Consider the following 27,452-nt stretch of genomic DNA (forward strand, 5'->3'; position numbering starts at 1 on the left):
CATGATATATATTTTGCGAGTCCTGTGAAGGGCTATAATGAACAATGAGGTCTGGGCTCACCTGCCTGTGCACTTCCCGACTCTCCACGGAGAGAAAGAGGCTTTGTAGATGAGAGTCGCCCGCGGTGGGACTGAAACCTGCACGGCTCCGCTCAGGCTGCCTCCTTCCACGCACACGTCCAGCGTCAGGAGCTCTCCTCCAGGGTTGTTGACAGGGATCTCTATGGCAACGGAGCTCTGCGAGTGAGGAAATGATTGAAAGATAATCTTTAATTTTCCTATCTGATAACACCCATTATAATTAATCTAATTTAAGGGATTATTGTCCACTTCAAGCGAGCATGTATTTGTGCCCAGCAAAGACAGAAAAAAAAAAGTCTGACCACAAACTCGTTTCTCCTCTTCACATCTCTAGAACAGCAGCTTATTGAACTTACCATACTAACACACTGCACGTCAATGACCTTGATGGGTGCTGCTGGCTCACAAATGATCTCCAGGGAGAAATGCACTTCATAGCATGCCGATGCATTCCCTGAATGACAAGCAAACATAAGCATGAATACTGTGTTGGTGAAGAGACGTGTCCACACACTATATCATACAGCTAAGTATGGAGTGGTTCATTGAGACTACACGGTATGAAAATCACAGATTACCTTGGCTTTCATTGACCTCCTGCATAGCACCACTTTCTACAAAGGACACACAGCCTGAAAGAGAAGTCAGGAGGAAAGATATTGTTACGGCACATGTCAATGTGCATGCGGACAAGTATTAGATGCGTAGAAACAAATATAGTAATGCAAGTTGGCAGAAATGGATGCAAATCAGGAGGAAGGTAAAGAGGTGTTTTTAACCTTAAGGCAGCTGGAGGCTGCCGTTGGTTATTTAGACACATATGATGGAAATAAACACACACATTCATCTGTGTTTCATCTGCCGCTCAAAACACAGAATGCCTCAATATGAAAGACCTGTTTGTTTTCCACGCTTCCATGGTAACACGCTCAGGGTATATGGAGCAGTGCGACCAGGTTCGATCTCAAGGCAAGGAAGACCCGTTACAACGGAGAGGTCTGTCACCACCTGTGTACACACAAACAACCGCAGCTTTGAATGTACAGGTGCCATGTGATACATGTTAGTTTCACATGATTCCTGTAAAGCATCTGTATTCCCTTCTTTCTTTTAGCAATGACAAAAACATCTTTGAACTAAACATATAATTTCTTTGGAAGAAAATGAGATTGGAGGTTTATGTTTGCATAAGTTTAGTCATCTTTGTTCCAACTCTTTTACTGCTTCTTTTTTTGTAAATTCATGGATAAAAACACATTTTTATTAACAATCACACAAGCCACAAGCAGCGATCGAATGCAACCAATGTTCTGTTTATGGCCACAGATTGCATTTTATGCTTTTCAGGGTTAATGCAAAAGGAAAAACTAAAACCAATACCTGTGAATTAAACAATAAACTGTACTGACACAACTTAACAGTCTATTTTTTTCCAGTAACCAAACCCAAACCCATGCATCAATTAGAGTTCACCAGCAGTGTGTGTGGCTGTTATTCATATTCATACCTTCAGAGAGCGTTTATTCTGGCTGTAGTTGGGCACATCGAGCTGAGTGTGAGTGGTCTTTCCAACAGGGCAGTGTATTAGCACATGGTCTACAGGCAGGGGGCGCTCTCCCACTCCTCTGAGGGAAAACACGTGTTTTGTGCCATTGCAGTTGTTCTGTAAAGACAGCAGGCCCTGTGGAGGGGACAGTGAAGTCCGGAGGGAGTTCCAACAGTGTGAAGAAACAAAAACAGCTTTTTAAAAATCCACTCCGGACAGGGTTCAAATAACACAGTTAGGTCTGGTCAAATGTGAGGTTAAATGACTGGAAGGCATTGGAAGTACTCGTATTTTAAGAATTAATTGCATATCTGGTTGCATCATCAATTCAATAATGATATAATTGTGGAGGGTTTCAAACATCTGAACATTCGATAAAGTAAGACAACTCCTCTCAGTGTTTCTGTCAGAGGTTCTAAGCTCTCGTTTGGTCCTACTGTGTAAACTTTAATTTACAATACAGGCTTTTAAGCCCATTTTACACACAGTAAACTGTAGTATTCTGTGCATGATGCCAGTCAATCTATCTCCGTTGAAAACCAACCAATGAATATTCTGAAAACATTTATAATAGTATCTTATTGAGAAAAATAGGAGGAATTTCAACATGAGGGCATTTTCTTAAGGACGACTCATTGTGCAAAATATCAAAATATTCTGATTTTCTTTTTTAATTTGCAGCTCTTGCTTTGTCCTTCATCCAAAAATGCCACAAACAAATTGATTCTTGAGTCTTTTGGCAAATTTGCTGAACGATCTGAAAGAAAAGAATGAACTGATTCCTCGTGTTAAAGATGGCTTTCCTGCTATTGCCACTTTGGCAGCAAAAAGAGAGCTAACTGCTTTTGCTGCTCTCTTGGAGGTGTCTGCTACTTGAACTAAAATGTGAGATTCTTAGAAGTAATCCCCCACCGGAGAACCTGAAGGGAACCACTGCTCCAGGAGAGCAGCTCACCCTCTGCATTAGAGCAAAAGTTTGTCCAAAGATTGTTTCTTATAGGCGGTGTGCTGCTGTGTGTCATAGAAAGTATTGGAAGATGCACGCAGCAACAGAGCAGGCTTGAATTCCCAGATATCATCTTAACACCCACACAGGCCAGACAGTGTGCTGCTGTTTGAGGCCTGGAAGATAAGTGGTGGTACTTGAGCTGAAAGTTCCCTGTGCGGATGCAATGGAGAAGGCTAATGAGCAGAGAGGCTAAAGATGAGGGTTTGGTGGATGAGCCGTGGCAGCGGGGGATTTTTTAAAGTGGGCTTTCTTGAAAATTATTGCTGATGTGTGTAAAGTTCCTGGACACACACCAACCCAAAGCACAGATTGCACAGTCGATCAGAGAGTGTACTAAAGCACAGAAGTGAAAGATAGGAGCAATAAAGCAAGACACAACAAAGCAATGCTGTACCGTGACGGTGTGTTGTGCAGCAGGGTGAAAGGTAAGAGGGTAGCAGACCCTGGTCCCTGCAGGCACGCTCAAAACACTTGGCCCGGAGAATCCTTCCCCACACAATCCAGCCTGTATTTTCCAATCCTGCTGCGTCTCGTTGTGCTGCAGGAGACAAGTAGCCATCAAATAATCTACCAAGCAAGTGCTACAGGCACTGCTGTGGGCAACATCAAGTCAAAACAACACACATTGTCACAGTGTTAGATGCCATCAAGGATCCCAATTTAACCTTGTTATTATTCAGATTTATGCAGCAAGGCGCCCTAAAGTTCATCAGATCATCTACTCCATAAAAGGCACCTGTGGTGTGCGAGCTTTTTCTCTGTCTCTTGTTCTTGAGTTATTTTTCAGTTTCTTGCAAAACAAGTCAATTAGCCTCGTAATTATCAGAGACCTTTTCATACCAACATTTGCATGTCACATATTTTTTACCGTTTTAATTTGCCATCTCAAATTGTTGCGGTACAAAATCTCCAATTCAAAAAAGCGGTTGAGATGAAGCATAGAAGTTGATCAAAAACAGGTTTACGGATCTCATGACCTCATATTGTGGAATGTGCCTTTATACCCAGGTGTGTCATGTTTTCATCAAAACTACGTAGTTGTCCAGGTCCCTCACCAGTGGTACGAGTTGTGTTACAGAGCGGTGAGCCGGTGAAGTGAAGTCCAAATGGATGGATTCCTCCTGTCGTCACAAAAGGGGATATTTAAGCAGATGAAACAGCAGGAAGTCCAACCTGATGTTTGCTCTTCAATCAAGTCCACATGTACCTGTGAAGTCACCATCGCCTCCAATGAGTAGACCCTGGTATCGCACCAAGACCTCAGGGCCAACTTGCATTCATATTTCCCCACCGCGTCGGCCTGGAACTGTAATGGGATATCCACACAGCCGCAGTCTATCAACCAGAGAGGAGAGGAGATTCAGAGTGCAGGAGGAGGACAGCCAGAGCAAAAATATTGACAGCAATTTAAGTAAATGCCATAAGTGAGACTATTAGTGGGTTTCAATCATGAGGATTCAACCTGAGGGAGCAAAAAGTCAAAAACTTGAGGGGTATTTCAAACTGGAGCAGCCAGGGACTAAATTCACTCCTGTACAATAACTCGGGATGTCAGGAAAAGTCATTTCTCCAAGGGAAGCACTTTCTAGCAGTTCAGCATCTTTTCAGATGAACTGAACTTTGCTGATAGATCAGACACAGGCACTGCAGTTGCCATAGATGCAGATATTAAGAAGTTAGTGGGACGTCATGACTTTGGATTACACATGTTCCTATTTTGTTAAATCAATAATACATTCTGGATAGAGGATAATGTCAGCTCCACTGTAAGTATTCAGTCAAGACCTGGCAGGAAGAACAAGTAGAATAGGAAGCAAAGATGAGTATTAATTGAGAAAATTACATTTCCTGATTGTTTCATTGTGTTCTGCCACGATTTCACCTGCTCATTACATTGACTCGCAAATCATTTACTCAGCAGGGTTTCGTTTTTTTGTTTTTTTGTTTTTTCTGCGTGTTAAAAATAGCTCCTAATCAGCACCATTGTTTTAAATCTGTGATCAGTGCGACTCAAGTCATGTGTCAAAGGGAATTCCATTTCACACTTCAGCTAAAACAAGGCTGGCTGCATTTAATTAAAGTGGCTTCACCAAAATGAAAGTGTCAGTCACTGAACACCTCTCCATCAACGACACAGAGAGACACCAGAGTGACAAAAAAAAAAAAAGTGGGGTCTCCTTTTATTCTGGGTCTAATATTCAGCTCATGGTGTTATGATGAGTTCTGCTTCACAAACAAGAAGGACCATGCCAGTCAGACATCAGCTGGTGATCATACCAGGGAGGTGAGAAGTCGGCTGCAGGAGCTGCATGTTGTTTTTAACAAGCACTTTCAAAGCTGGAGTGAAAGCAGTGAGCCAAGGGATGTGAGCTAAGAATAGGCTGATGACACTGGAGAGACTGTAAATAAAACTGTACGTAACCAGGAAACATGCAGTTCAATAAAGTAAAGCTGTTAAATGTGCGGCCCATGTCCTGATTCAATGTGCTTCCATTATCTTTATTTTAGAAGATGAAATTCATCGTCATATCTTTATATTTGTGTGTGTGTGTGTGTGTGTGTGTGTGTGTGTGTGTGTGTGTGTGTGTGTACCTGCAGGGTTTTCCCACGGTATATCAGTGTCTTCTTTTAAAGGTATTGTAACAGTGCAGGGTAGAGTGAAGTATTGAGGCAAAGAAACTTCCACACTGTATTCCAGTTCTTCACCCTGCACACCAACATGGATCATTAGCACAACATGCATCATGAACGCATGAATAAAGTGAAGTGTGCGTGCATGTGTGTGTGTGTGTGTGTGTGTACCAGCTGTCTGCAGAGCTTCTGCGCGGCCGTGGTCGCCCTCACAGTGCTGCTATGCATTGTGTGTGTCAGCAGTCGCCTCCTGCGCTCGTCGATGCTCATGCAGTGCTGAGCCCAGACGGCCAGAGCCTGCTCCCACTGCATATTGATCCGGGGCACTCGCAGCACCTCCTCACACAGCTGCCCCACCGTGCACTGAAGCCTCAGCACTGACACACACACAGCTGTGGCTGCAGCACAGAACAAATACATGAGGACAGATCGTATATAACGTGCTATAATGTAACACAGTACGGGCAATAAGCAGATGTGTAGTACACACAGTGTAGTTAAGCTGCACCTATTGATCAGATTTTACAACAGGGATGCTCAACTTTGAACTTTGTGAAAGCATCAAACGAAACTGCTTCCATCACCTCTATCACGAGGATTTCGGAGCAATCTTTAATCTAAATAACTTTATGTGTGTCAATCAATGCATGTATTTGTTATTTTGACCTTGAAATAAATTCAGTCACACAGTTTTTTGGAGGAATGTTGATTAAAACCTGATTCACATGTGATTAAAATGACACTCATCCTCCAATTAACTGTGAAAATAATAATCTGCCAGTTTTTGGCTGCAAAGTATGTATACAGGAGCTGCATGTGGACTCATTTTTATGAGTTTTAATCAGGCCGGGATGTCTTCTAGCTGCTGTGCATGAGTAGGTGAATGACTTCATTCTTAAATGCATCAATCCACTGAAAAGTTAGGTTGCTGTTGCTTTGCACAATGCTGGTATTGAACACTTTCTCTGGTCGTATACACTGTAAAAGGTGCTGCTTTAATCAGACGATACTACACAATGTGGCACAGTCACATTGTGCTACGATCGCACCTGAATCCTGGGGGATGGACTCGATGTGAGCACTGGGCTTTGCAGTCAGAGGGGAGGGAAGGGGCAGTTGTGACGTGGTTTTCACCATATACACCATATCTCCCACCTGGAAACACAAGTGAACAAGCAATTTCAAGCATAAGTCCTCATGTTTTCTCATCAGTTGTTCTCTTTCAAGAAGATTCAGCTTGCACAACAACCAAATGTTTACCTTTATACACACGCTGCAGGATAATGTGTTTCTGCTTCCAAGTAGAATGTGTAGAAAGGTTTGGCAGCATGAGATTTCAGGATGCTGGTGTGTAATTTCCATTTCTAATGTGTTGTCTCAGATATTGATTGGAGGGCAAGAAAAGCGATTCAATTCAAATTTATTTAAACTCATTGCTGTCATCTTGTTCCAGACTGCCAGAGGAATTAGAAACTGGGATAATCTTCCGTCTGCACTCAGAGCTGTCTGCAGTCTTTCAAAATAGGAAAACAAATGTGCATTTTTTTATATGGGGGGGGGGGGGGGGGACTGAGACACTGAAACTCATAGCGACTCATACTGACCAGTGAAACAAGCAGCACGGAGCAGTGCTTAGTGCCGGGGCAGAAGGGCAGATAGTGAATCCTCAGAGTGGCTGTTTGGCCTGGCTTCAGATAAACGTCCCTCACTGCACTCAGGAACTCACTGCCTTCACTGTCTGGATGCATAATAAAATGTCAACAGCACGCATGAATTAAGGCTCTGCAGTCACACAGAGATGATGATTAGAGCAGTAAAGCCTGTGTGTACATTAGTGCTGTTCGCTCACCTTCTGTCTGCTCAACACAGATCTGGTGTGAAGGCATCTTCTCCATACTGAAACAGGGAAGAAGAGGAGGGCAGAATATCACAGCCATTTGAGGCTTGTAGATATCAAACTATGTAGCTTGATTTGGGTAAACCACAGATGACTCCAGCTCTTGAGTATAGAGCTGCATATATACACGATATATTTAGATATTCAAAATTAAGTACAAAAGATGTGGAGTCTTAGTGACCAGCCCCAGAAGTAAATATTCCTCCTGTTATATCAAGACTTCTTCAAAGTTTGTGGATTGTGTCCCTTTTCGGAGTGGCTGTGGTTCAGTTGGTAAACTGGATGTCACCTAATCCAGAGGTTGGTGGCTCGAGCTCACATTTCACTCTGTCCGTATCTCTGAGTGTCATTAGGAAAGACCATGTTACCCCCGGCTGTCATCACAGGTGTGTAACTAAGTGAAAGCCGTGAAATGTGGTTTATAAGTAAAGTCTATTTACAAATCACTTACATAAACCAGAACTGCTGTCAAGTCTTCTTCCTGGTTTTTATGTAAATGTGAGCCTTTGTATTTACTGTACAAACAAGTAAAAGCTGTTGTCTCATCCAACTCTCTGCCCCAAAGCGTTGTAAAAACAACACGCTAGACTTGTTGTCACTGTACCAGACAGATGATATATAGCCATTCGTTACAAACAATTTACTCCATGTGTGTTCTACATGTTACTGACGCAGCGAGTGAGTCGTGTGTCTCGTACTCGACCCTCGACGAAGCCTGATCAAACAGACTCTGTGTGGTGGTTTCCGGCTCCAGTGGGTTGGACCCCGACTCCACCAGCACCACCCTAAACACACAATTGTTTTTTAAAAGTCTTTAAAAATCTGCCTTTCCAAAGTGATCACATACAACCATGTTAATACGGTCTAATTTGGATCCCTCCATTCACCCACCTGAACTTTGCCTCTTCATAAAACATGTTTGTTAGCGGCACTTGGATGACTTCCAGCTGGTAGCATGGAGACTCGCACTCGACAGTTTCCTGAGGAGAGACAAAGTGAAACAGGGACTGTGTCGTCTCTTCATGTCTGTACATTGTTGGAACCAGCCATCCCTGTCACGTCACACACCGAAACATTGGTGATGTGCTCCCGAAACAGCACGTCAGCGCTTTGCGAATCAGTGAGAGGCTTGAAGACAACTGCTCTGTCAGTGGGGTGACCGTCGGTGTAAATCACACTCACTGTGGGCGTGATGTGAGTGATGTGCGTCTTCAGAGCGAAGGTCAGAGTGGCACAGCAGAGGCCAAACACAGGGCTGGATATGAGCACGAGGACTGCCTCCATTGGCTGCAGGAAGGAGCAGTTGAAGTTGACGGTCACTACTTTGCTCGACCTGTGAGAACAACAAGACTCGTTGATGATTTCAATTTCGAACCTGAATGCATTCAGTTTGGACTGAGCTGGATGTTTAGTGTTTTTCCATCACACAGGTCTGCCCAGGACAAGCCTTTCAGAAGTACAGATGCAAAGGCAGCACATACTCACTAACGATACAAGTTTTATTGAAGTATTAATTGTTTATGCAGATTGCAAAGGAGCACACAATGTTTCATAATTAAAATCTTATTGCACAAGACCGCTATTTTTCCTCAATTATTTACGCTTCATCCCAGAAAAACATGGCTGTAAACACATCATTAAACAGTATGTGTGGTCTGAGCAGATTGTGCTCAGCGCACTGCAAACAAATTTTAGATTAAAATGGAATGTTTCAATTAGTCTCCCAAGGTAAGGTGACTTCAGTCTGGATACACAGCAGACACAGCTCCACTTCTACTTTCTGTTAGTTTTCTCATTTTCTAGATGTCACAAACAGTGGAGGAGGGACGGTTATGAGAAGTATGCGTGCAAGGTTTGGGATTGGTTAATTCACCTTTTGTCACTGTGTGTTGACAAGTGTGATTACTTGCAAGAAATGCAGAATGTCTACGGAAAATAAGAGGATTGGTAAAAGATCGAAGAATCTCATCAAAGATCATGACATGTTGTGAATACAATGGAGCTTAAGGGGATGGAGAAGGAACCAGGAATGAATATGAATTTGTTGATCTTCTGTTGAGTGGATTATTCTCAAGCTGCACACGTTTTATAAAGTGATAACGTTTCATCTTAATATTAAACAGGCGACTACAGGTGTGGAATAAATGAAGCGGAACAAAATAGAAAACATTTGCCTCTGAAATATAAAGCAGCATGTAAAAGGAACACCTCGTAGCTGTTTCTTGGTACATTTCCTTGAGATAAAGTCACCCAGGTTGGGAGTCACTGCTTTGAGGGATTTCAGGTCAAAATGATTATGAACTTTAATTTCCTGAATTTTCCATACTTGGGAGGAATGGTGATGGTCGATCCATCGGGAAGAGAGAAGAGAGGCGCATCCTCTCCAAACAGGAGAGCCTTGTATCGAACAGACTGGGAAGATGGGTTCTTCACACGCACCTGTACACACACACACACACACACACACACACACACACACACACACACACACACACACACACACACACACACACACACACACACTAATCTTGCGTTGCCTTACAAAGTTAAACCTATTTCTGCTCAGGTTGTAATGTGGCTTAACCTGACTGTTTGGATCATTATCCCGATGTATATTTGTCAGTGTTTCTAATCCTGTTAGTGGATGTGACGGGGCCTATAATCCTATTCATGTCTGTCTCTGTGGTCCTGTTGTGTGTTTGTGTGTGATCTGAGTTAGTGAGCATGTATGTCTGCAGGCGGGTGTGTGTGTGTGTGTGTGTGTGGCGAGGGGATTATCTATCTGTCCGGGTTCTTTTCTGAGCTATTTCCAGTCTTTATGCACCTCATTTATTTGATTTACAAGTCATGCAGTCAAATCTTTCTTTCAGTGTCTCCTTAAAAAAGTCAGTATCGTGTGTGTGTGTGTGTATCGTGTGTGTGTGTGTTTGGGGGTTACCTGCTTGCTGAAGGTGCTGTGCAGGCCTCCTGATAGAGTAATGGTATGTACCGGCACATACCGAGGCAGCTTCTCGTACAGGTGAACACACAGGATTAGCATCTGCACCGGGTTGGGATCTGACAGGTCTGTGGGCTGAACACATCACGCACACACACACTGAGATGCACAGAAACACACAATGTGGGTTGTTGTGCAATCACTGACATAATCATTACAATATAAAGCTAAAATAATCAGCTCATTATTAATGATTGATGCCAAAATTAGACAATAAATCGGAGCAACTAAGCATAAAGAAATGAAATGAATCAGCTTTTAACACTACAACTGATGTGACGTTCACAAAGTGGCATTACCTCAGAAATATTTGAAGCAAGCTGTTAATCATCAAATGCTCACAGATGCCTACAGCTAAATATGAATCAGTTAAGTGTCTGTTGTATCCCCACTTTGCTGGTATGACATTTAGATGTGGAATAGAAATGCCGTGTTCATTGTAATGTTACATCTACTTTTCAAACATAGACTCCCTAAAGGGGAATTCCAGTGTTTTCAAAGAGAATTTACAAACATGAGGTGGACAAATGAATTATTTACCATGGAAGAGACCGTATTTAGTCATCTCCACATTAAAGTAATGGGATTCACAGGATCTGTATGCACGGTGTGAATAATAATCATATATATTATTTGAAACATTATGCAATTCTAAGACTGTAGGATCTGTTGTATGAAGCTGTTACATCCACTGACAAATCTGGGTCTCCCCGGTTCTCTGGTGTTTACCTGAATATTTATGTTCAGGCCAAGTGTAGTTAAAGCCCGAGCCACAATGATGTTGTTGTGGAGGATCTGCTCCAGACTGCTGGGTGAGGAGTACATCCTCCGGAAGTGGCTTGTTATCTGTTCATAATCACACGCTCAGTGAGTAAAATTATATCATTTGAACATCTTCTGAAAACTTTTATTTTAGGGTGTTTATGTCAGGGTCAAACTCCTACAGGTACCCCCTGCCCAGCCAGGAGACATCTGTAAAAAAAAACCCTGCATGTGTGCACTATCTAATAATTGTGTCTCTTTAGGAACACACACACACACACACACACACACACACACACACACACACACACACACACAAGTAGTGCTTAGCATGATAAGAGTCCCCCTTAATCCTGTTCAAGACTAATTGCATCCTCATCACATCAATCACACTGCCACTTGCAGGTATTACCAACCATCTCTCACTCTAAACACCCGACCCACACACTGAAGACGACCTACACACACACACACACACACACACACACACACACACACACACACACACACACACACACACACACACACACACACACACACACACACACACACACACACACACACACACACACACACACACACAGACCAGATAAGGGCAGTATGCAGCGAGAAGAGCAGCGAGCACCAGTCCATCTGCCAAGTCCAGGTCAAAGTTCACTATCCAGCGTGCTGACGGGACTCCACCTGCAGATCAATACCAAGCACAACCCGTCAATCAGTTATATTTGTGAATCTGTAACACACACAGAGGTACCAACATAAGAAGAGGTTTTATGTTCTTAAAACCTACGGAAGCGTAATAAACCAGGAGAGACTCTTTTGGGTTTGGGAAAAAATGCATTGAGGATTCATTTGTCATCTATTGCAGAAAAGCAAAGGTAAAAATGTGTTTAGTGGCTGTTGTTTGTGGGGTTGGGGGTTGGGGGTTGGGGGTGGGGGGTTGACTTTTTACCAGCCTGGCCTTAAAGATCAAAATGAGTTATGCGTGTCACCTGAACTAAAAAATAAAGTTTGACATTCCTGGTACATGAGATCTGTATTTGGTCGGGGTTACTTGAAAGACTTTGAAATTAAATTATAAGAAAGACTTTAGACACCTTATTGAACAAAACAGCTCAATATTCGACTGGCTGACAAATGAGCCTGCAATATATCACATATGTGACTCAATTATCAAATTAAAGTCTGAACATCATGTTTTGATCTCGGAGCTGAAGCACCTCAAAACTCTGCATTGAACCCCCAATTTAACTTGAATTTGAAAAAATAAAAATAAAAAAAGAGGTAGTCTGTCTTGTACCTGTGCCCCGCACTTTCTCCCTCATGCTGTGATAGTGCACGTTGAGCCATGAGAGCAGCTGGAGCTCCCTGGGCGAGTAGATGTTACTGGCTGAAGTGGCTGTGAGGACTTCATCTGAGTGCACGTGGTCCAAAGGTGTCTTCACATCCTTCTCTGACACACGGCATAACACCAGCACCTGTGTGGAACCAGATCCTCATATAACTGTAGTTATGCGAGTTGAAGCTATAATATATGTAAGTGATGGCCGGTACCTTGAATATCTGCAGCAGCACATCGGTCCAGGATCGTTTGCTCAAAGATTCATAGTCGTAGTTCAGACTTTGCTTCGTATTGTTTGACTGGGAGGAACACAAGCAGATTTGCTCTTTAAATTCAAGTAAAAGACAAACAATTGGACTTTATGATGGAACTATAGTGTAAGCACACTTCATACCTGCTGGGAGCACCAGTGTTTAAACTCCAGCACATCCAGCAAGTACTGTGGTCTGATGTGACAAAGGCTGGCTCCCTGCACCCTGAACACACAATGACCGTCATCCAGAGAATCTTACAGTCTGTTTTAAATGGTGCCACATGTGTCAATAAGTTGGGAAAGCTGGCAAATAACCAGGAGTTTGCCGGTTCGAATCCCACGCCTGACAGGTCAACAACGGTCTGCTCAGGTCAGTGTCAGTTGAGATGTGTAGCATGTAAAAGAGGCCCACCTTAAAAAATCCAACACAGCTTTATGCCACTGGAGCAGCCGATTGGTCCGCTGCTCGATATCAGCAGAAAGAGTCTGACAGCGAGGAATACCTGGAATCTGTCTGCCTGTCAGGTGTTGGAGCATGTCAAACACAGACCTACACATGCAGGGACACAGCACATAGTCATGGAGAGACAGCTGAACGCATGTATGTACAAACACACGAGTGTCCACTCCAGTGTGAAATAGAATCCCTGTGGGACTTAAAAACAAAAACAAAAGAAAAGAAGCTAACAAATTTTAAACCTTCATCGAGAAAGTGAACGGATTTGTGAACATCTTTTCTTTTTTATGAATAATAACATGAAATGAAGAAAATCCGACAACATACAGACGTTTATAGTTTCTTAAGTAGTTCTTATAAATAGAACATCACAGTGTCTTCCCCTCTTCACTTTTGACACTTTTCAAGGGCTAATTGTTTTTTCATACTAAAAAACATCGTCATTAACACATGTGGGTTTTTTTAAATACTAATACATTTCTTATCTCCAACCAGCTATGAAATTGCCTTTGGTAATTTTAGACAGTAATTTTTGAATGCATTATGAGCATGTTAGCAAAGTCAATCAGAAATGTTAATTATCATCATTGGATTTCTCTCTTCACTGCTGATGTAAGTACTTACTCACCTTTGGTTTTTATTTTGACTGACACGATGAGCTTGTCCACTGGACTGGTCTGCATCAGTGTTTGTATAGACGCTGAAAGAGGAGAGGAGATGAGCAGATGTGGCCTCTTTCGCTGTGTTTGCAGGGTGTCTGGGGTTTCTACCTCCTGAGTGTGTGCGGGACAGTAATGGGGTGCATTCCACCGGGCCATCCAAAGAAGCTGAACCACTTCTCCACAGCAAACAATACATTTTGGTAGTAAAGTCCCTCCTCTGTGTCGGCAGCGGGGAATTCTGGGACACCGAGGGTGGATGAGGACTCTCTGTGAGCAGAGCTGTCCGTGTCCCTGCTGGCCGTCACGCTGTCGCTGTCTGGAAAGGAATCTGGAGAGGGAAGATCCAGGCACTGTCCACACCAGCTCGCATGTGATACAAGATACACAGCACTCAAAACGCTTTCCGACCTGAATTCTTATTAGCTGAGCTGTTGTGATCAAACGATGAGGCTGAAGATGAAGTGGGGCCAGAGGCAGGACTTGGTGTGTGATAGCGCTGAAGGATCGCCTCAACAGCTGTGGCTCCTAAATGAAACACAGGCTCTAAGAAACAAAGCTGAAGGTCTGACAATGCATGCAGAGCTTACATATTGAAAACAGTTTGAATCCTGCAGACTTGTTTGGTGGCACATATATCATAGGTGTTCTATTCCATCAATGTCACAACACCTGTCTTGAGAACGATCTGCTGCTCGGAGTAGTTCACAGCCACGTAGGGCCACACTGTCAACAGACAGTTCTCAGTGATTGCATACAGCTGCACCTGAAATCTGAAAACAGGCATTAAGATGGATGAGAACAAGAACATAGAACTGTGCTACCTTATAAAACAAGTCAAATACTAAAACTAAATGTTGACCAGCAGAAAAAGTGAACCTATGACCAAATGAATCTGGACTGAGCACAAATAAAACAAGGTTACCTGTTGTGTAGGTGGTCAGAGAAGGTGATGGTTGTGCAGAGAGACAGAGGTACGGCAGAGCTGAACTCCACTGTGCACATCAGGGAACGGGCACTGGTTTCCTGTTGGTGTCAGACAGAATGAAAACGTGATCTTCAGGCACATACAGGGACATATTAGCACAAATTTCACTCATGCCATAATAAACTATTCAATCACTTAAAGCCTCTCGTGATTCCTGACTAACAGAAATGCCACACACAGGATCGTCCAGGCTTTATTTACACCACATGAAGCTGAATTCCTCAGCGATGGTTCACTAATTAGATGAACTGCTCCGACTCCAGCACTGTACCTGGTGGAGGTCCTCAGCAGGGATGGTGTTACCCTCAGGGAAGATGATGGAGACAGGCTGTATCTCCTTCCCGTCTTCCAGTTTTACCTCATCCACTTCAACTGACACGCTTGTTCCCCTGCAAACGTCAAACCAAGCAGACAACAATCAAACTAAACTAAACTTGCTTTCTGGGATTGCAGGTTTTCTGGCAATATTACAACTGTAGACTGGACCTAATGGGAGTTTTTAATTCAGTCCTGGGAATGTGGGACAGTAGCAGCACAGCCAGAATTCAGTCTAAAATCTGAAAACAATTTAAACCACTTAGGAAAGTGGATTAGCATGTTGGCTCACAATATAAGCACGCATCTAACATGGCTGCAGAGCTGACAGTTAATGAGCCCTGTCTCCACTGATCAAAGTCCCAGTGCAAAGAGTAACGTCGTCAAGTCTGCGAGTGCGGCTTTGTGTCCTCTGCATTCTTTGAGCTCCACCGGCTAAACGCAGATAGTAAATTGCCGCAAGCGAGAGAAATGTAAATACAATCACAATTTATCAGCATTATTGCTCAGCCGACACAAACAACTGACAACTAGGTACAACAGTGATCGCAGTGCAGTCCACATGTGATGCAAATAAGAAAAATGGAGTTACACATTAAGTCTCAGGTATGCTGAGAGGGACCTTGGAAATTACCTGTGTGTGTATGTGTGTCTGTGTGTGTGTGTGTGTGTGTGTGTGTGTGTGTGTGTGTGTGTGTGTGTGTGTGTGTGTGTGTGTGTGTGTGTGTGTGTGTGTGTGTGTGTGTGTGTGTGTGTGTGTGTGTGTGTGTGTGCAGTACAAAATAGCCTGTTCGTGTGCCAACCTTGGGTATCCGTCAGTCAGCAAGGTCAGAGTGGCTTCTGCGTTGGTCCTCAGTGGCACTGGCTGGAGAAGAATTATTGGGGGATGGATGGTGATGGTTGGGACCTGGAGGGTAATCGTGATTGACAGCTCTCTGTATGGCTCTCGTCCCTCATCTACTCCCATCTCCTCCCCTCTCGTGTCTCCCAGGTAAAGAGGGAGAGATAGTTGGATTACTCTTTCAGAGCCTGGAAAATAATTGTAAATGCAAAGTTGATGAGAATGATTTCACAACACATATATATTTCCTGTTTGATTACATTACTCTCTACACAGCTGACATACTGTATAGTCTGTATTTACTCCAAGAAAAACACAAGTATTTCTTTAATGCCAAAAATAGCCTTTAGATCTTAAATAGAAGCAGGTTTATCTAATCTAAAATATAAGGATTTACTTTTACTTTACTGAAAAAACAACATCATTTAATAGAAGTATGCATTCTTAATTGGATTTTTCTCAAAGTACAAATTGCTGCTTTGACAAGAATAAATGCTGTTCCATGTCGTGTTGGTTGGTAAGATACTGGCACATGCTAAATGTCCCTGCTTTCAATACAACATAAAAATAAACTCGCTGCTAAATATATTTCACCCTGACAGGTGCCATTGTAATGAAAAAAGCTTCTGATGATGTGAAGGATGTTGTGCATAAGAAAAGAAGGTATTTACAGCGAGGTGTGTTTTTGTGAGAGAGGGCACAGCGGAGGGAAATACAGCCATCCATCATAGAAACGTCTGTCTAGTTCCAATCATTGTTCACCTGCTCCGATGGCCTCAGGCTTGATGCTGACCATTAAACACACCGACCGGCCCGGCCCCAGACTGCCTGAAGACGGAGACACCATACAGAGCGCCCTCTCGATTCTGTTTTCTGCCGGTGCTGCTATGACACTGCAGTCAAACCACCAGCGCACCCGGCCCCCGGTGCACGCACGCCAACACACGCTGCCTTCACAAGCTGCTTTCAGCTCCACTTTCTGCAGGGGGAGGGACGAGGAGCACAGCAAACAGAGAAGCACAAGAAAAAGCTGTCACTGTCTGAGAGTCATAGAAGTACAAACAGGAAGGAGTGAACAAGAGAAATCTAGAGAGAGTTGACAGATGTAATCAAATGAATGACAATCCGGGTAATAATTGTGGCGGTAAAATGAAACATGAAAGTACTGAGCATGAACATATGGTGCTACCTGTGTTGGAGTGTCAGACTGTGGTTCCACTTCAAACTGCAACCTCGAGGGGGATATTTCCAGTGGGGCACACAGCACTAGATTCATTTACACAAAGCAAAAGAAAGAAAAAGCATTGCATTTCACCATATGAACCTTGACACAATACTTTCTATTAAAGTCCAGATTAAAAAAAAATCCCATGTTTAGATCTTGTTGTTCATTTGTCTCGTCATTCAACCCAAATAATTGCCAAAAAAAACGTTCAATATTAATTTACTTTCTTCTCTGTCATCTTGTCAGGCTGTCTCTGACGTCTGTTAATCGTTGACTGAAAAGGTCTTTTAAGACAAATACAAAAACCCTGCTTCTCTATAGCGAACCCACCTGTGGCCTGTACGTGTGGACACTGTTGTGTCGCCATGGTGACGGTGTGAGACAGAGGTATGGCCGTGTGCTTCCTGCTGCCAGAGGAGGAGATGGACGAGGAGGTCACGGTGGTTGAAAGAGAGGTCAAGGTGTAGGGCCATCTCACTCCGTTGACCATGATTGGCAGGACAAAGTCATAGCTGGCCATCTGGGGAAAAAAAAGGACAATTCCTTCACTGGTCATTCACTACATTTTTATAATTCTAACTAAATGTAGCCTGCATCCATAACGCGCTCTGATTTGGAATAAAATACCAAACTTGACAGGTGTGCTGAGTTTCCTAACAAAGCGTCAATTCACAGACGCTTCATAAGCATTTCAGCTCGGTGTACTCCATCATCATTAAACTGTTTGTGTTGCAGACATTCTGAGAGTCTTTGCCTCAGTCAAACCTGATCTGGGGAGAATACAAGGGAATAGTCCAGTGTCTGAAAGCCCTGCAATTCCACAACACTCACACCTGGCAGCCTCTCTGCACACAAGACAAACACAGCAAATCAATGACTTAAAAATACACATAAAATTGAAATACATCCATTAATAATAATAGATATGAAATAGTAAATCTGCATATGTTGCACAGCCTCTACAACATAATGTACTGTCCTCATTAAGTGCTTACTTGCTGACGGCTGAGGAAGTCCAACAGAGAACTCGTCATGTTCAGACAGGTCAAAAGTGACGCAGGCGACAGCTGATGATCGGTTTGTTAGAACAAATGGCGCGACGCTCTGTGAACCGGCATACACCCCATAGAAATGGAAATGGTCCTGAAACATAGAGAGGGAATTATTATGAGAAGAAGAAGCCAATAGCAGAGACAGACATGGCAAAACTTGTAAAAAGTCAGCAGAGAGCCAAATCAATATCAAATTCTCAATAGTGTAATTGACTATCATTATTCTTTCAAAAAGTTAAATGAATAAAAATTGTCTGAATTCTTTTTTACTTTAAAGTTTGAGGGAGAAAAGTTAGGCAGTGACTCTTCTTGAAGGTCCAGAGATACTTAAGAATCGTGTCCTGCCACAAGGAAACAAGTCCAGCACCTCCACAAATAAAAATGAAGAAGAAAGAATTTTATTTTATTTTTATTTCAAAGAGGAGAAATGTACGAAAGCAGATTGGCCTTGACTCTGCTTCTCTCAGAGGAGCAACCCCTGCTGTTTCTGAATGCACACACACACACACACACACACACACACACACACACACACACACACACACACACACACACACACACACACACACACACACACACACACACACACACACACACACACACACACACACACACACACTTTACTTTCCCGCTCTCCTTTATTTTAAGAATCAGCCAAGTTATCGTAACTCTGGAGATTAATGATGATTAAATGGGTGGATGGGTGGATGGATGGATGGATGGATGGATGGATGGATGGATGGGTGGATATAGTGAATTTAATTGCTTTTGCTTTAAATTGCCAAGAACTGAACAGTGTGCCATCTGGTAAATTCTTTTATCCACAACTTTGAAGTCACGCAAACAGAAATCTTGGAATAGGTCCCATTGTGATGTAAATCTATTGAAGCACGCTGTACACAGGAGGAAAAGAAGGAGGGGTTGTATTTATTTCACTTATGCTGACTCACTTTAACAGAATAAATTGAATTGCAGACAGTGAAGACGGTCACTATGGCGAAAATATCCATCATATTTCCGTTCATCATGACCTACTCTGCAAGCAGAATGCTTAGAAAGGGTTTGAAACATATGACATGTTAAGCGACTCATTCATCATGCGGCATAATGAAAAGGCAGCCTGACTGGTCTCCATTCCAAACGCACTGTCACTTTGTGAGACTATCATAATTTGTAACCTGCTAATGATTTGAATGCCTTCTCCACCAAGCATTATGCCGTTGAAATGATGTGTCATTCATAAATCTGTCGAGGTGTCAAAAGACTGCTTCGACTGTGGCAGAGGGAATTCATTTTGTGAGCTGAAACCTATGTACAGATTATATATTAAACAATGAGTGTACTCTTTGTTCAACTCAAGCTTGCTGTGTTTGAGAATAGCTTTACAGCAGCAGCTGTTAATTTTTATTTGATTTATTGTGTAAATTCACTTCAATCCTCTGAGGAAACTGTATGAACCAGACAGATTGGAGCTGTTTATAGATGAGGATCACGTTTCAATCAGCTGCTCAATGATGAAGGATGGACATGATTATGGATGGATGGATGGATGGATGGATGGATGGATGGATGTTTTACAGGGTTGAAATTGAGACTTGTTCAGGTTTAATTGTGGTATAATTAAAAGCATGGCTTGGATTTAATTTGTTAGACTTTCTTATCTGGCAGTACTGATTGCTGTTGTTTACCGTCCCCTTGTTCTTTCAGAGTGTGTACACAAACACTCACCACACTGATGTCTACATTTGGAGGCTCCACTGATCCGCCCACTCTCATCTCAATGGACTTCATGTTCCTCAGAGCTATCTGCAATACACCAACAGCCTCAGCGTTCTGCGAGTTCTTTCCTGCACAGCTCCCGTCTCTCTCTTGCACTCGCTCACCTCGACTGTGGCGTCAAACTTGACGACGCACTCTGGAATAAAGTTGATCTTGAGCACGGCCTGCCCTCTGCTTGGCACCGTGCCTTTAGATGGACTCACCAGCATGCCAGACATTGGGCACATATCTAAAACCTGCCTCGGACAAAACACGCACATAATCAGACAAGTACACAACGGTTAAACAAGTGGGAAATACTGTATGGTGTGTGTGTGTGTGTGTGTGTGTGTGTGTGTGTGTGTGTGTGTGTGTGTGTGTGTGTGTGTGTGTGTGTGTTTGTGTGTGTGTGTGTGTGTGTGTGTGTTTGTGTGTGTGTGTGTGTGGGAGGGGGGGGACCTGGTAGTAGGCATGGTTCTGTCCTGTATTTTGTAAAACTGCCGTCCTGGTTGAAGGCATGTTGAGAGGCACTGATCTAAACATGACCCACTTCTCTGCCAGCTGAACACTGGTGGCTCCAACCTGAGAGGACAGAAAACTCATTGTCTTATTCAATGCACGTTGTTGTGCTAATTCATATGTAGGACAGCCACTCTCCAATAACCTGCTATGTCTGATTAGTCATTTTTCCAACTCCTCTGGATGTGACAGCCCCGGCAGCATGTAAATTAGGAAGGCGAATACAACTTTTAAAACTGAACGACAGGTGCAAAAGAAGAGTTTGTGCACTCCAAATTTCACAAAAATCAAAGGACTGACTCAAAACGCAGCACATGTTGTTGCTAAATTGTGCTCTGCTCTCCCGAGGCTGCTGTCGGAGCAGAAATCCATATCTGGCTCTTTGACAGATTTGGGCTCATATAGTTGTTGAACACCAGGTGAAAAAAAATGAGTCAACAAAGAGGCTCCTTCAATTTGATAATTCATCACATACCATTTATCAGTCGTGGTTTAACTGGTTTAAAAATATATATTTGCAATTCACTCCAATTGTGGGTTTTTGGACTGACATCAAGGTGACATGATGCACTTTCTGTTTCAGTATCCATCCGCGAAGACGAAGCTTCAAAATAAGAAATAATACAACCAAAGGATGCAGGGAAGACTCTTTTACCAGGACTGGATTTCGAATGAAGCTTGCGTGGGCTGAGAGAATGGGTTTATTGATGCTTTGCTACCGCGTTACTGCATACCTCTGGGATCCAATGCAGCCTTCATGAATCAAAGGTGACAAGCCTACAAGTACTGTGTTTGATTCTCAAATACGACATTGTAAAGTGGTTCTTGCACACAGACGTAACACGGTATGTTATAGACAGACCTTGGCGACACAGTGAAGACGTTGTGTGTTGCCCTCATGGACGCACAGGTCAAAATCTCCCTCTGAAGGCGAGGTGAAGGAGGGTTCCCACACCACCTCGCAGTCCAACTCTTCGCCTGCTTCCACCACACCTGGAGAGGAGAGGAAAAGCTTTAACCGGTCAGCTACACATCCGGATTGCTAACATAGTTCTATCCAGAGAAAACTACAATGACGAGACTTGTGGCACCTGTGGCCGGCCGAACAGAGAACAGGATGCCGCTCTCTGTGACGACTGGTCGCCATGTGAACTCGGCGGCGCGGTTAAGCTGGTTTCTCAGCGTCACTGAGCTCCTGTATCCCGAGGCAGCGAGCAGACTGGGGCTGGGCTGAATCACCAGCAGGTTGGTGGAGAGGTCCAGAGCCAAGGGGACGACCTGGGCCTGGACCAGTATCTGACCTGGGTGCTGCTGGTTCACAGAGAAGGAAACCAGACTGAAAGCCAAAAAAAGGACTGTGTTTTAGGTGGAATTGGGAGTTGGAATTGAGCTGTTTCTGTCACATACCCATAGAAGGGACCCAGCTTGTTGCTCAGAAATGTGAGGGGCAGGGCGCTGTGAGAGTGCGGTGGCAGCACGTGGGACAGCGGAGAGGAGCCCTGGAGCTCAGGGAAGTCAACTTCCAGCTGGATCCAGACGTGCGCCGACAGATTGTTAACCAGCTCCAGGTTCTGAACACACACTGATTTCACACACACTTCACCGAAGTCCACTGACAGAGGGCCTGATGAAAAAAGAACGAGATATTTACCTTCTGTTTCAAACCTGATACTACTCTGACATTCAGTGTGAGGAATTTAAAGTAAACCATAAATACACTCGTGTCTCTTTGCACTAAAACAAAGGAAAACATTCGGAGGAGCCCAAAGATTGATATTCAACAGTTATAATGCTCCAATTTGACTTGGAATCAAACTAAGCTGTATATGGTCCCAGGACTGAAGTAAATTTGACCTCTGGGCCTTTGACAGATCAGTAGCTGATTTCAAATATAATGTGTTCTTGTGTATTTTCCAAAGGTTTTTCCAAAGACAATCAAACCTATAACAACTTGGTAGAGCTCCTGAGCAGTCAGAGTCCTGTTACAGTCTGCCACCTCCTGGTTGGTGGAGGGAACTGCATTCATAACCGCTGAACCCTGAAGAAAGACAAGAAACAGTTCAGCTGATGAGAAAAGTTTAACGAGAAATGTTCAATGTGAACATCAGGACATTTACCGTATTGGTGACCTGTCGGGTGACTGATGCTGTGTTTGGTTTGTCTGACTCTGAGACCTCGCTGTCCGTCAGGTCGGTGATGCGCAGTGAAGGAGGAACGAGTCCTTGGGCAGGAACGATCCCAATGTCGACGTCCTGCATCAACCTTTCTTGCTGTCTGAAAGCAAAAGCCCACAAACCTTAGAACATGTTCACAAACAGAAGTGAAAAAAAAAGAAGAAAAGATCCTCAGATGAGCTTTTATCTCATAAAGAGGCTCACTTTTCCTTGATCCTCTGGAGTCGTGTTTGTCTGAGCTGCTTGGTGAAGTCTGCATAGACCTGACGATCCCGCTGCCTCTGCTCTTCCTCATCCTCGGTGAGAGCATAGTCCGTGTCTACATAGCGATAGCGAGGTAGACCAGTGAAGATCGTCCTGAGGATTGCAATGAGAGGAGTACCGTAGTAACGGTACATGCAGTATGTCTATATGAGTCACACCATTATTGTCAGTTCAATTCAACCACTCCTTGACCAATTGTTTGGATTCTGAAGACATTAGTTTGTTAAAGGAAATCTATGAAGATGGGAGCTAAAGATGAAGGGAGTCCCCTTCTAACTGTTGTGATATTAATCCATGAGAGGTGATTGTGGCCATTAGCAAACCGTTGTCTTCACCTGTACAGTGTGTTTGGAGAAGCAGGCCTGATGCTGGAAGCTCGGTCATTAGGGAAGGCCAGGAACTCCTCTTCCTCTGTGTCGGCACTCTTCTCCCTGCGATGTTTGTGTAGCCGTGTTTTGTCAGCACTGAGGACGGCGGTCCGTACTATTTGACGGCAATGAGCAAGTTCACTGCGTTTCACGTGAAGCGGAGATGTGACTGAGCTGGACACTATTGCAGTGAAAGGCAATCGAGGGCATTAGTCTCAGACACTCACATTACTCATAATTCTTACGAGTGATACTCACAAGGATTTATTTTTGGCATCCTGTGTGTTGTCTCACTGTGGCAAACAGCAGAAAAATGTAGCGTGACCATGTGGAAGCTGCAACGCTCAAGTTCAGCGACGTCCTCCGCCGTGCCATCGTCCTTTTTGCAAACCACGTAACCCAAGACATCCAGTTTCTGATGCACCTGGAAGCTCCCTTGCTGCCGTGCATTGAAAGACAAGACTACATCCTGGGAGTCACAACAGAGACAGCAATATTACGTCACTGCTGTACCTGAGTACACGGATAGATCACTGCATCTGTGTGAATACCACTGTTCTGGCACTGTTGTACTGTGAATACTGCAAATATTTTAATACTAAGACTTCTAAGAGTATTTTTCCCTCGGTATTTCCATGTGTATAGATCTATATTTATCTAAATATCAATTTATATATAGTCTATTCTCTTGTGAACCATCTTTAAGTATTTGTGCAATATTGAGCTGATGTGATGACTGAATTTCCCCATGTGGGATTAATAAAGTCTGATCATATCTTATCTCTTATGTCATCAGGGGCTTTTTGTCACCTGGCTCTGCCCTGGGCCGATGGTGCCGGAGGACGGCTCAGTGCTGAAGTGTGCCACTTTGCGGAAGCTGAAGCTGACAGGAAGCTGAGGACAGAGGTTCTGCAGCACACACAGAAGATCAACGTGTTGGCCTGTCACGCAGCTCAGGAAATCAAACCTCCCAGAGGGACTGGGAACCAGAGACACAGGCAGGCCGGAGCCTGTTACTGCCAACTCTGCATTGCTGTTTGCTGCAGAGACAAAGAAAAGCAACATGATCACTGTCAGCCTCACTCCATCAAGGATAAGCTCAGAGCATTGATCTGACCACAGCTGTAATTAGTATTGTGAGTACCATGATGGTGAGTGAAGCCATGTTTGCTCCCCACAGACTCAAAGAGCAGGAACAGACAATAGTCCTGCCTGCTGGGTAGAGAACCACGCTTCTTTTCTCTCGTCACACTGAAACAGACAAAATGCAGCATGCCAAGGTGTTACGGAAAAAAGAACAATGGCCACTGCTTCCTTCAACCAGCTCCTCGTGAGACGTAACAGGCTTTCACAGCTGCAAAACAGCGCCACCAGGTCATAGTGGCAAGAAATATATCACATCCGTAGTGACAACCGTCGGCCAGTAGGGTTTATATACGATGTTTCCACCGACCGTTAGTATGAAGCATTGGTGGTTCAGTGGTAGAATTCTCGCCTGCCACGCGGGAGGCCCGGGTTCGATTCCCGGCCAATGCAACATCCTTTTCATATTTTTTGTTCCTGAGTTGACGCAGATCACACAAATATTGGTAGTATTTCTTCTTTTTTGCAAAAGTTTCGAAATAAACTTTCTTTAACCCTTTACCCCTTCAGTGAATTGTCCATGCTTCATAATTGCCGTGGAAAAAATGTAAATGCACGATTAAATCATCTTGAATCAATATTTAGTTTAAAAATGACCATAGAGAGACAATATGAAACACTTTAAGTTCGATAGTGCTTTGAAAGTACCTATCAAGCTCCTCGTTAGTATAGTGGTAAGTATCCCCGCCTGTCACGCGGGAGACCGGGGTTCGATTCCCCGACGGGGAGTAGCTCATTTTTATTCCCCCTATTTTTTTGTTTGTTTTCACGCAAAACATAAAAATCCTTAAATAAACAAAAAACTAAAAAATTCACATACATACCGTCAAGTAAAATATTAAAATGACTGTTTTCACTGTGAGGTATTGGCTGTTTTTAAATATGCAGTCGGCCATTAAAGGGACATTCCCTGTTTTTGCACATAGTTAAAGAAAGAAAAGTACCTCTTGCTGACAGGGCTGAAGCGTACTGCCACTGTGGTTTTTCCAAATGGACCCAGTTTTCCCTGTTTAGGAACACAAGCCAGGACCTGGGAGACGTCATGGCTGGCTGGACTGCAGTTCTTCATCTTTTCCAGCAGGGCGGCGTCTGTGCTCCGCTGGAGGTCTGTTCCCTGCACAGGCAGCACAGTTGATGTTGCATCCTTGTATAGTGTCTCAATTCCATCCACGCCTTTGACTCCTGGGAGACTCACTCACCACCTCAGTCCCAGCAGCACTGCTCTGGATCACACACAACCAGTCGCAGGCTTTAGGTGAACTGTTCCTGAGAACCACGTTCTCCACACAGGAGGTCCCGAAGTAGACCGGTCCAAGCCAGAGACAGGACAGTGGATCCCCCTGTGCAATGCCACAAAGTGAGATATGTTCACAGCAGCTCCTACGTGGACATTACACTAGGTGGGGTCTGGAGTTCAGTGCTACCTGCAAGTCAAAGATCTCAAGGTGTTGGTCCATCACGTCAGCTTTGACGGTGAGAACGACAGCAGAGCGATTCTGGAGCTTCACTCTACAGCAGAAAGACTGTGTCACTCAAGAATTCTGTTATTTTATGAAAGGGCTTTTCTGTGCAGGATACCAAATGTCTAATAGACATCCACAATTAATTCACCACATTAATTATAAATTATTATTGCATTTCGCTGTATTATTTGATACTTGAGCATAACTGGTGTTATAAGAACAAACGTACTCGGCTTGGTCAAAAATGTGTCTCGGTCTGTCAGCGCACAATTTCAATTTCAGCCACTGGGTGGCGCCAGGAGCCACGACTCCACTGCAAGGTGAAATACTGAGAGAGGACTCTCCACTGTACTGCACCTGGAATACACCTGCAAAACACACACACACACACAAACACAAACACACACACACATGGGTCAGTAGCTATTGTTATAAAATGATCAAGATATTTGATTTTTTTCCACGGTCTGTATGAGCATAATTCACTTCTCACCTGGTGCTGATCCTCGATTGATTATTGGATGATGTTTGCTGACCAGTTGACCGCTGGCGGCAATACAGCCAAAGTCTACTTCTGAATCCATTAAGAGGGAACAAGTCCTGGGAATCCTAGAGGAGTATTAACAGGTTCATTTAGTGTGTTTACATCTTATCACTCAGTCCCTGATGGGTTTATGTCACATTTGTTGTGCGCTCACCCCATGAGTGGAATTTTTAAGGTGTGTTCACCATTGACATGAACCAGGAGACCATCTCTGACCTCCTCCTCTTCCTCTGGAGTGAACTCTAACACGCCACTGACAGACAAACCAGGAGCCACCACCACAGCTGGACTGGAAACCGTGAACCTGAAAAACTGTAAAAAAACGAACAGGCATCGCAGGTTAACTAGAGCTTGGAGAACATACAGAAACAACAACTTCAATTGACAAATGCAAGAGACTATTTTTGGACATACTAATGGCAAAAGTCATAAGTTTTCTCAAGAGATCAAGGATATATATAAACTGAGATTCCAATTATGGACTTTAATAGCGAACAGAAACTAATTCATGGACAGTTTGCATGTTGTTAAACCAACAATTTGTTTATAGAATTAATTAGACAACCTTATTCATCCCAACTGGGCATAAAACCATATACTGTACAGAAGAAAAAAAATCAATACGATCCACTAAAGTACATTTATTTTAACTATAATCAGTGATATTTGGAACAAAGGCTTTTCCTTATTCCAACAGAAAATGTGTCACTTGCTCCATATATTGTTAATGCAATGTAATTGTGCCACATTAACAGGGCACAGCTTATGACGTCATAAACAGTATAGTTTTGTGGACACAAAATACTTCTTAAGTATTTCATGGTCGCAAATTGCTATTTTGTTTCCACATTACAGTATTTCTTGGCCATAACATTGTATTTCATAGCCATTAATATTTTGTGGCCACAGAGTACTACTTCATGGGCACATTACAGTAATTCCTGGCCACAGACTAGTATTTCATGGCCACAAAATAGTATTTCCTAGCCATTAATATGTTGTGGCCCCAGAGTACTACTGCATGGCCACAAATTACAATTTTGTGGCCACATTACAGTATTTCATGGCCAGAGAATAGTATGTAATGGCCACAGACTAGTATTTCATGGCCATAAAATAGTATTTCGTGGCCAAGGAATTCCATTTTGTGACCACGAACGATA

The 27,452-nt window shown here is 43.4% G+C and overlaps 1 protein-coding gene across 1 annotated transcript in view; it reads right to left on the reverse strand.

The window, feature by feature from the left end:
* Nucleotides 1-27,452, reverse strand: part of LOC308127584 (cilia- and flagella-associated protein 47-like) — a gene marked incomplete at both ends in the record, with an annotated part of 45,398 nt that overhangs the window by 17,723 nt on the left and 223 nt on the right. The window contains 53 exon segments of the mRNA XM_080492716.1: nt 62-237; nt 438-535; nt 660-713; nt 978-1,089; nt 1,589-1,762; nt 3,031-3,174; nt 3,692-3,757; nt 3,844-3,971; nt 5,229-5,343; nt 5,439-5,665; nt 6,317-6,434; nt 6,881-7,005; nt 7,117-7,163; nt 7,863-7,949; nt 8,056-8,144; nt 8,347-8,497; nt 9,491-9,603; nt 10,103-10,237; nt 10,892-11,008; nt 11,511-11,608; nt 12,225-12,402; nt 12,479-12,565; nt 12,661-12,742; nt 12,932-13,069; nt 13,747-13,966; nt 14,047-14,163; nt 14,308-14,408; nt 14,561-14,661; nt 14,895-15,012; nt 16,589-16,758; nt 17,348-17,524; nt 17,770-17,774; nt 17,838-17,849; nt 18,000-18,147; nt 19,785-19,862; nt 19,940-20,071; nt 20,274-20,396; nt 21,196-21,326; nt 21,425-21,669; nt 21,741-21,957; nt 22,275-22,413; nt 22,415-22,607; nt 22,712-22,864; nt 23,107-23,320; nt 23,434-23,608; nt 23,950-24,179; nt 24,284-24,390; nt 25,227-25,396; nt 25,482-25,622; nt 25,707-25,791; nt 25,975-26,113; nt 26,239-26,354; nt 26,444-26,601. Coding sequence (XP_080348842.1) covers nt 62-237; nt 438-535; nt 660-713; nt 978-1,089; nt 1,589-1,762; nt 3,031-3,174; nt 3,692-3,757; nt 3,844-3,971; nt 5,229-5,343; nt 5,439-5,665; nt 6,317-6,434; nt 6,881-7,005; nt 7,117-7,163; nt 7,863-7,949; nt 8,056-8,144; nt 8,347-8,497; nt 9,491-9,603; nt 10,103-10,237; nt 10,892-11,008; nt 11,511-11,608; nt 12,225-12,402; nt 12,479-12,565; nt 12,661-12,742; nt 12,932-13,069; nt 13,747-13,966; nt 14,047-14,163; nt 14,308-14,408; nt 14,561-14,661; nt 14,895-15,012; nt 16,589-16,758; nt 17,348-17,524; nt 17,770-17,774; nt 17,838-17,849; nt 18,000-18,147; nt 19,785-19,862; nt 19,940-20,071; nt 20,274-20,396; nt 21,196-21,326; nt 21,425-21,669; nt 21,741-21,957; nt 22,275-22,413; nt 22,415-22,607; nt 22,712-22,864; nt 23,107-23,320; nt 23,434-23,608; nt 23,950-24,179; nt 24,284-24,390; nt 25,227-25,396; nt 25,482-25,622; nt 25,707-25,791; nt 25,975-26,113; nt 26,239-26,354; nt 26,444-26,601 — 6,974 coding nt within the window.

The sequence above is a fragment of the Lipophrys pholis genome, assembly GCF_963383615.2.
Source record: "Lipophrys pholis genome assembly, chromosome: 23".
In the NCBI taxonomy this organism is placed as follows: Eukaryota; Metazoa; Chordata; class Actinopteri; order Blenniiformes; family Blenniidae; genus Lipophrys; species Lipophrys pholis.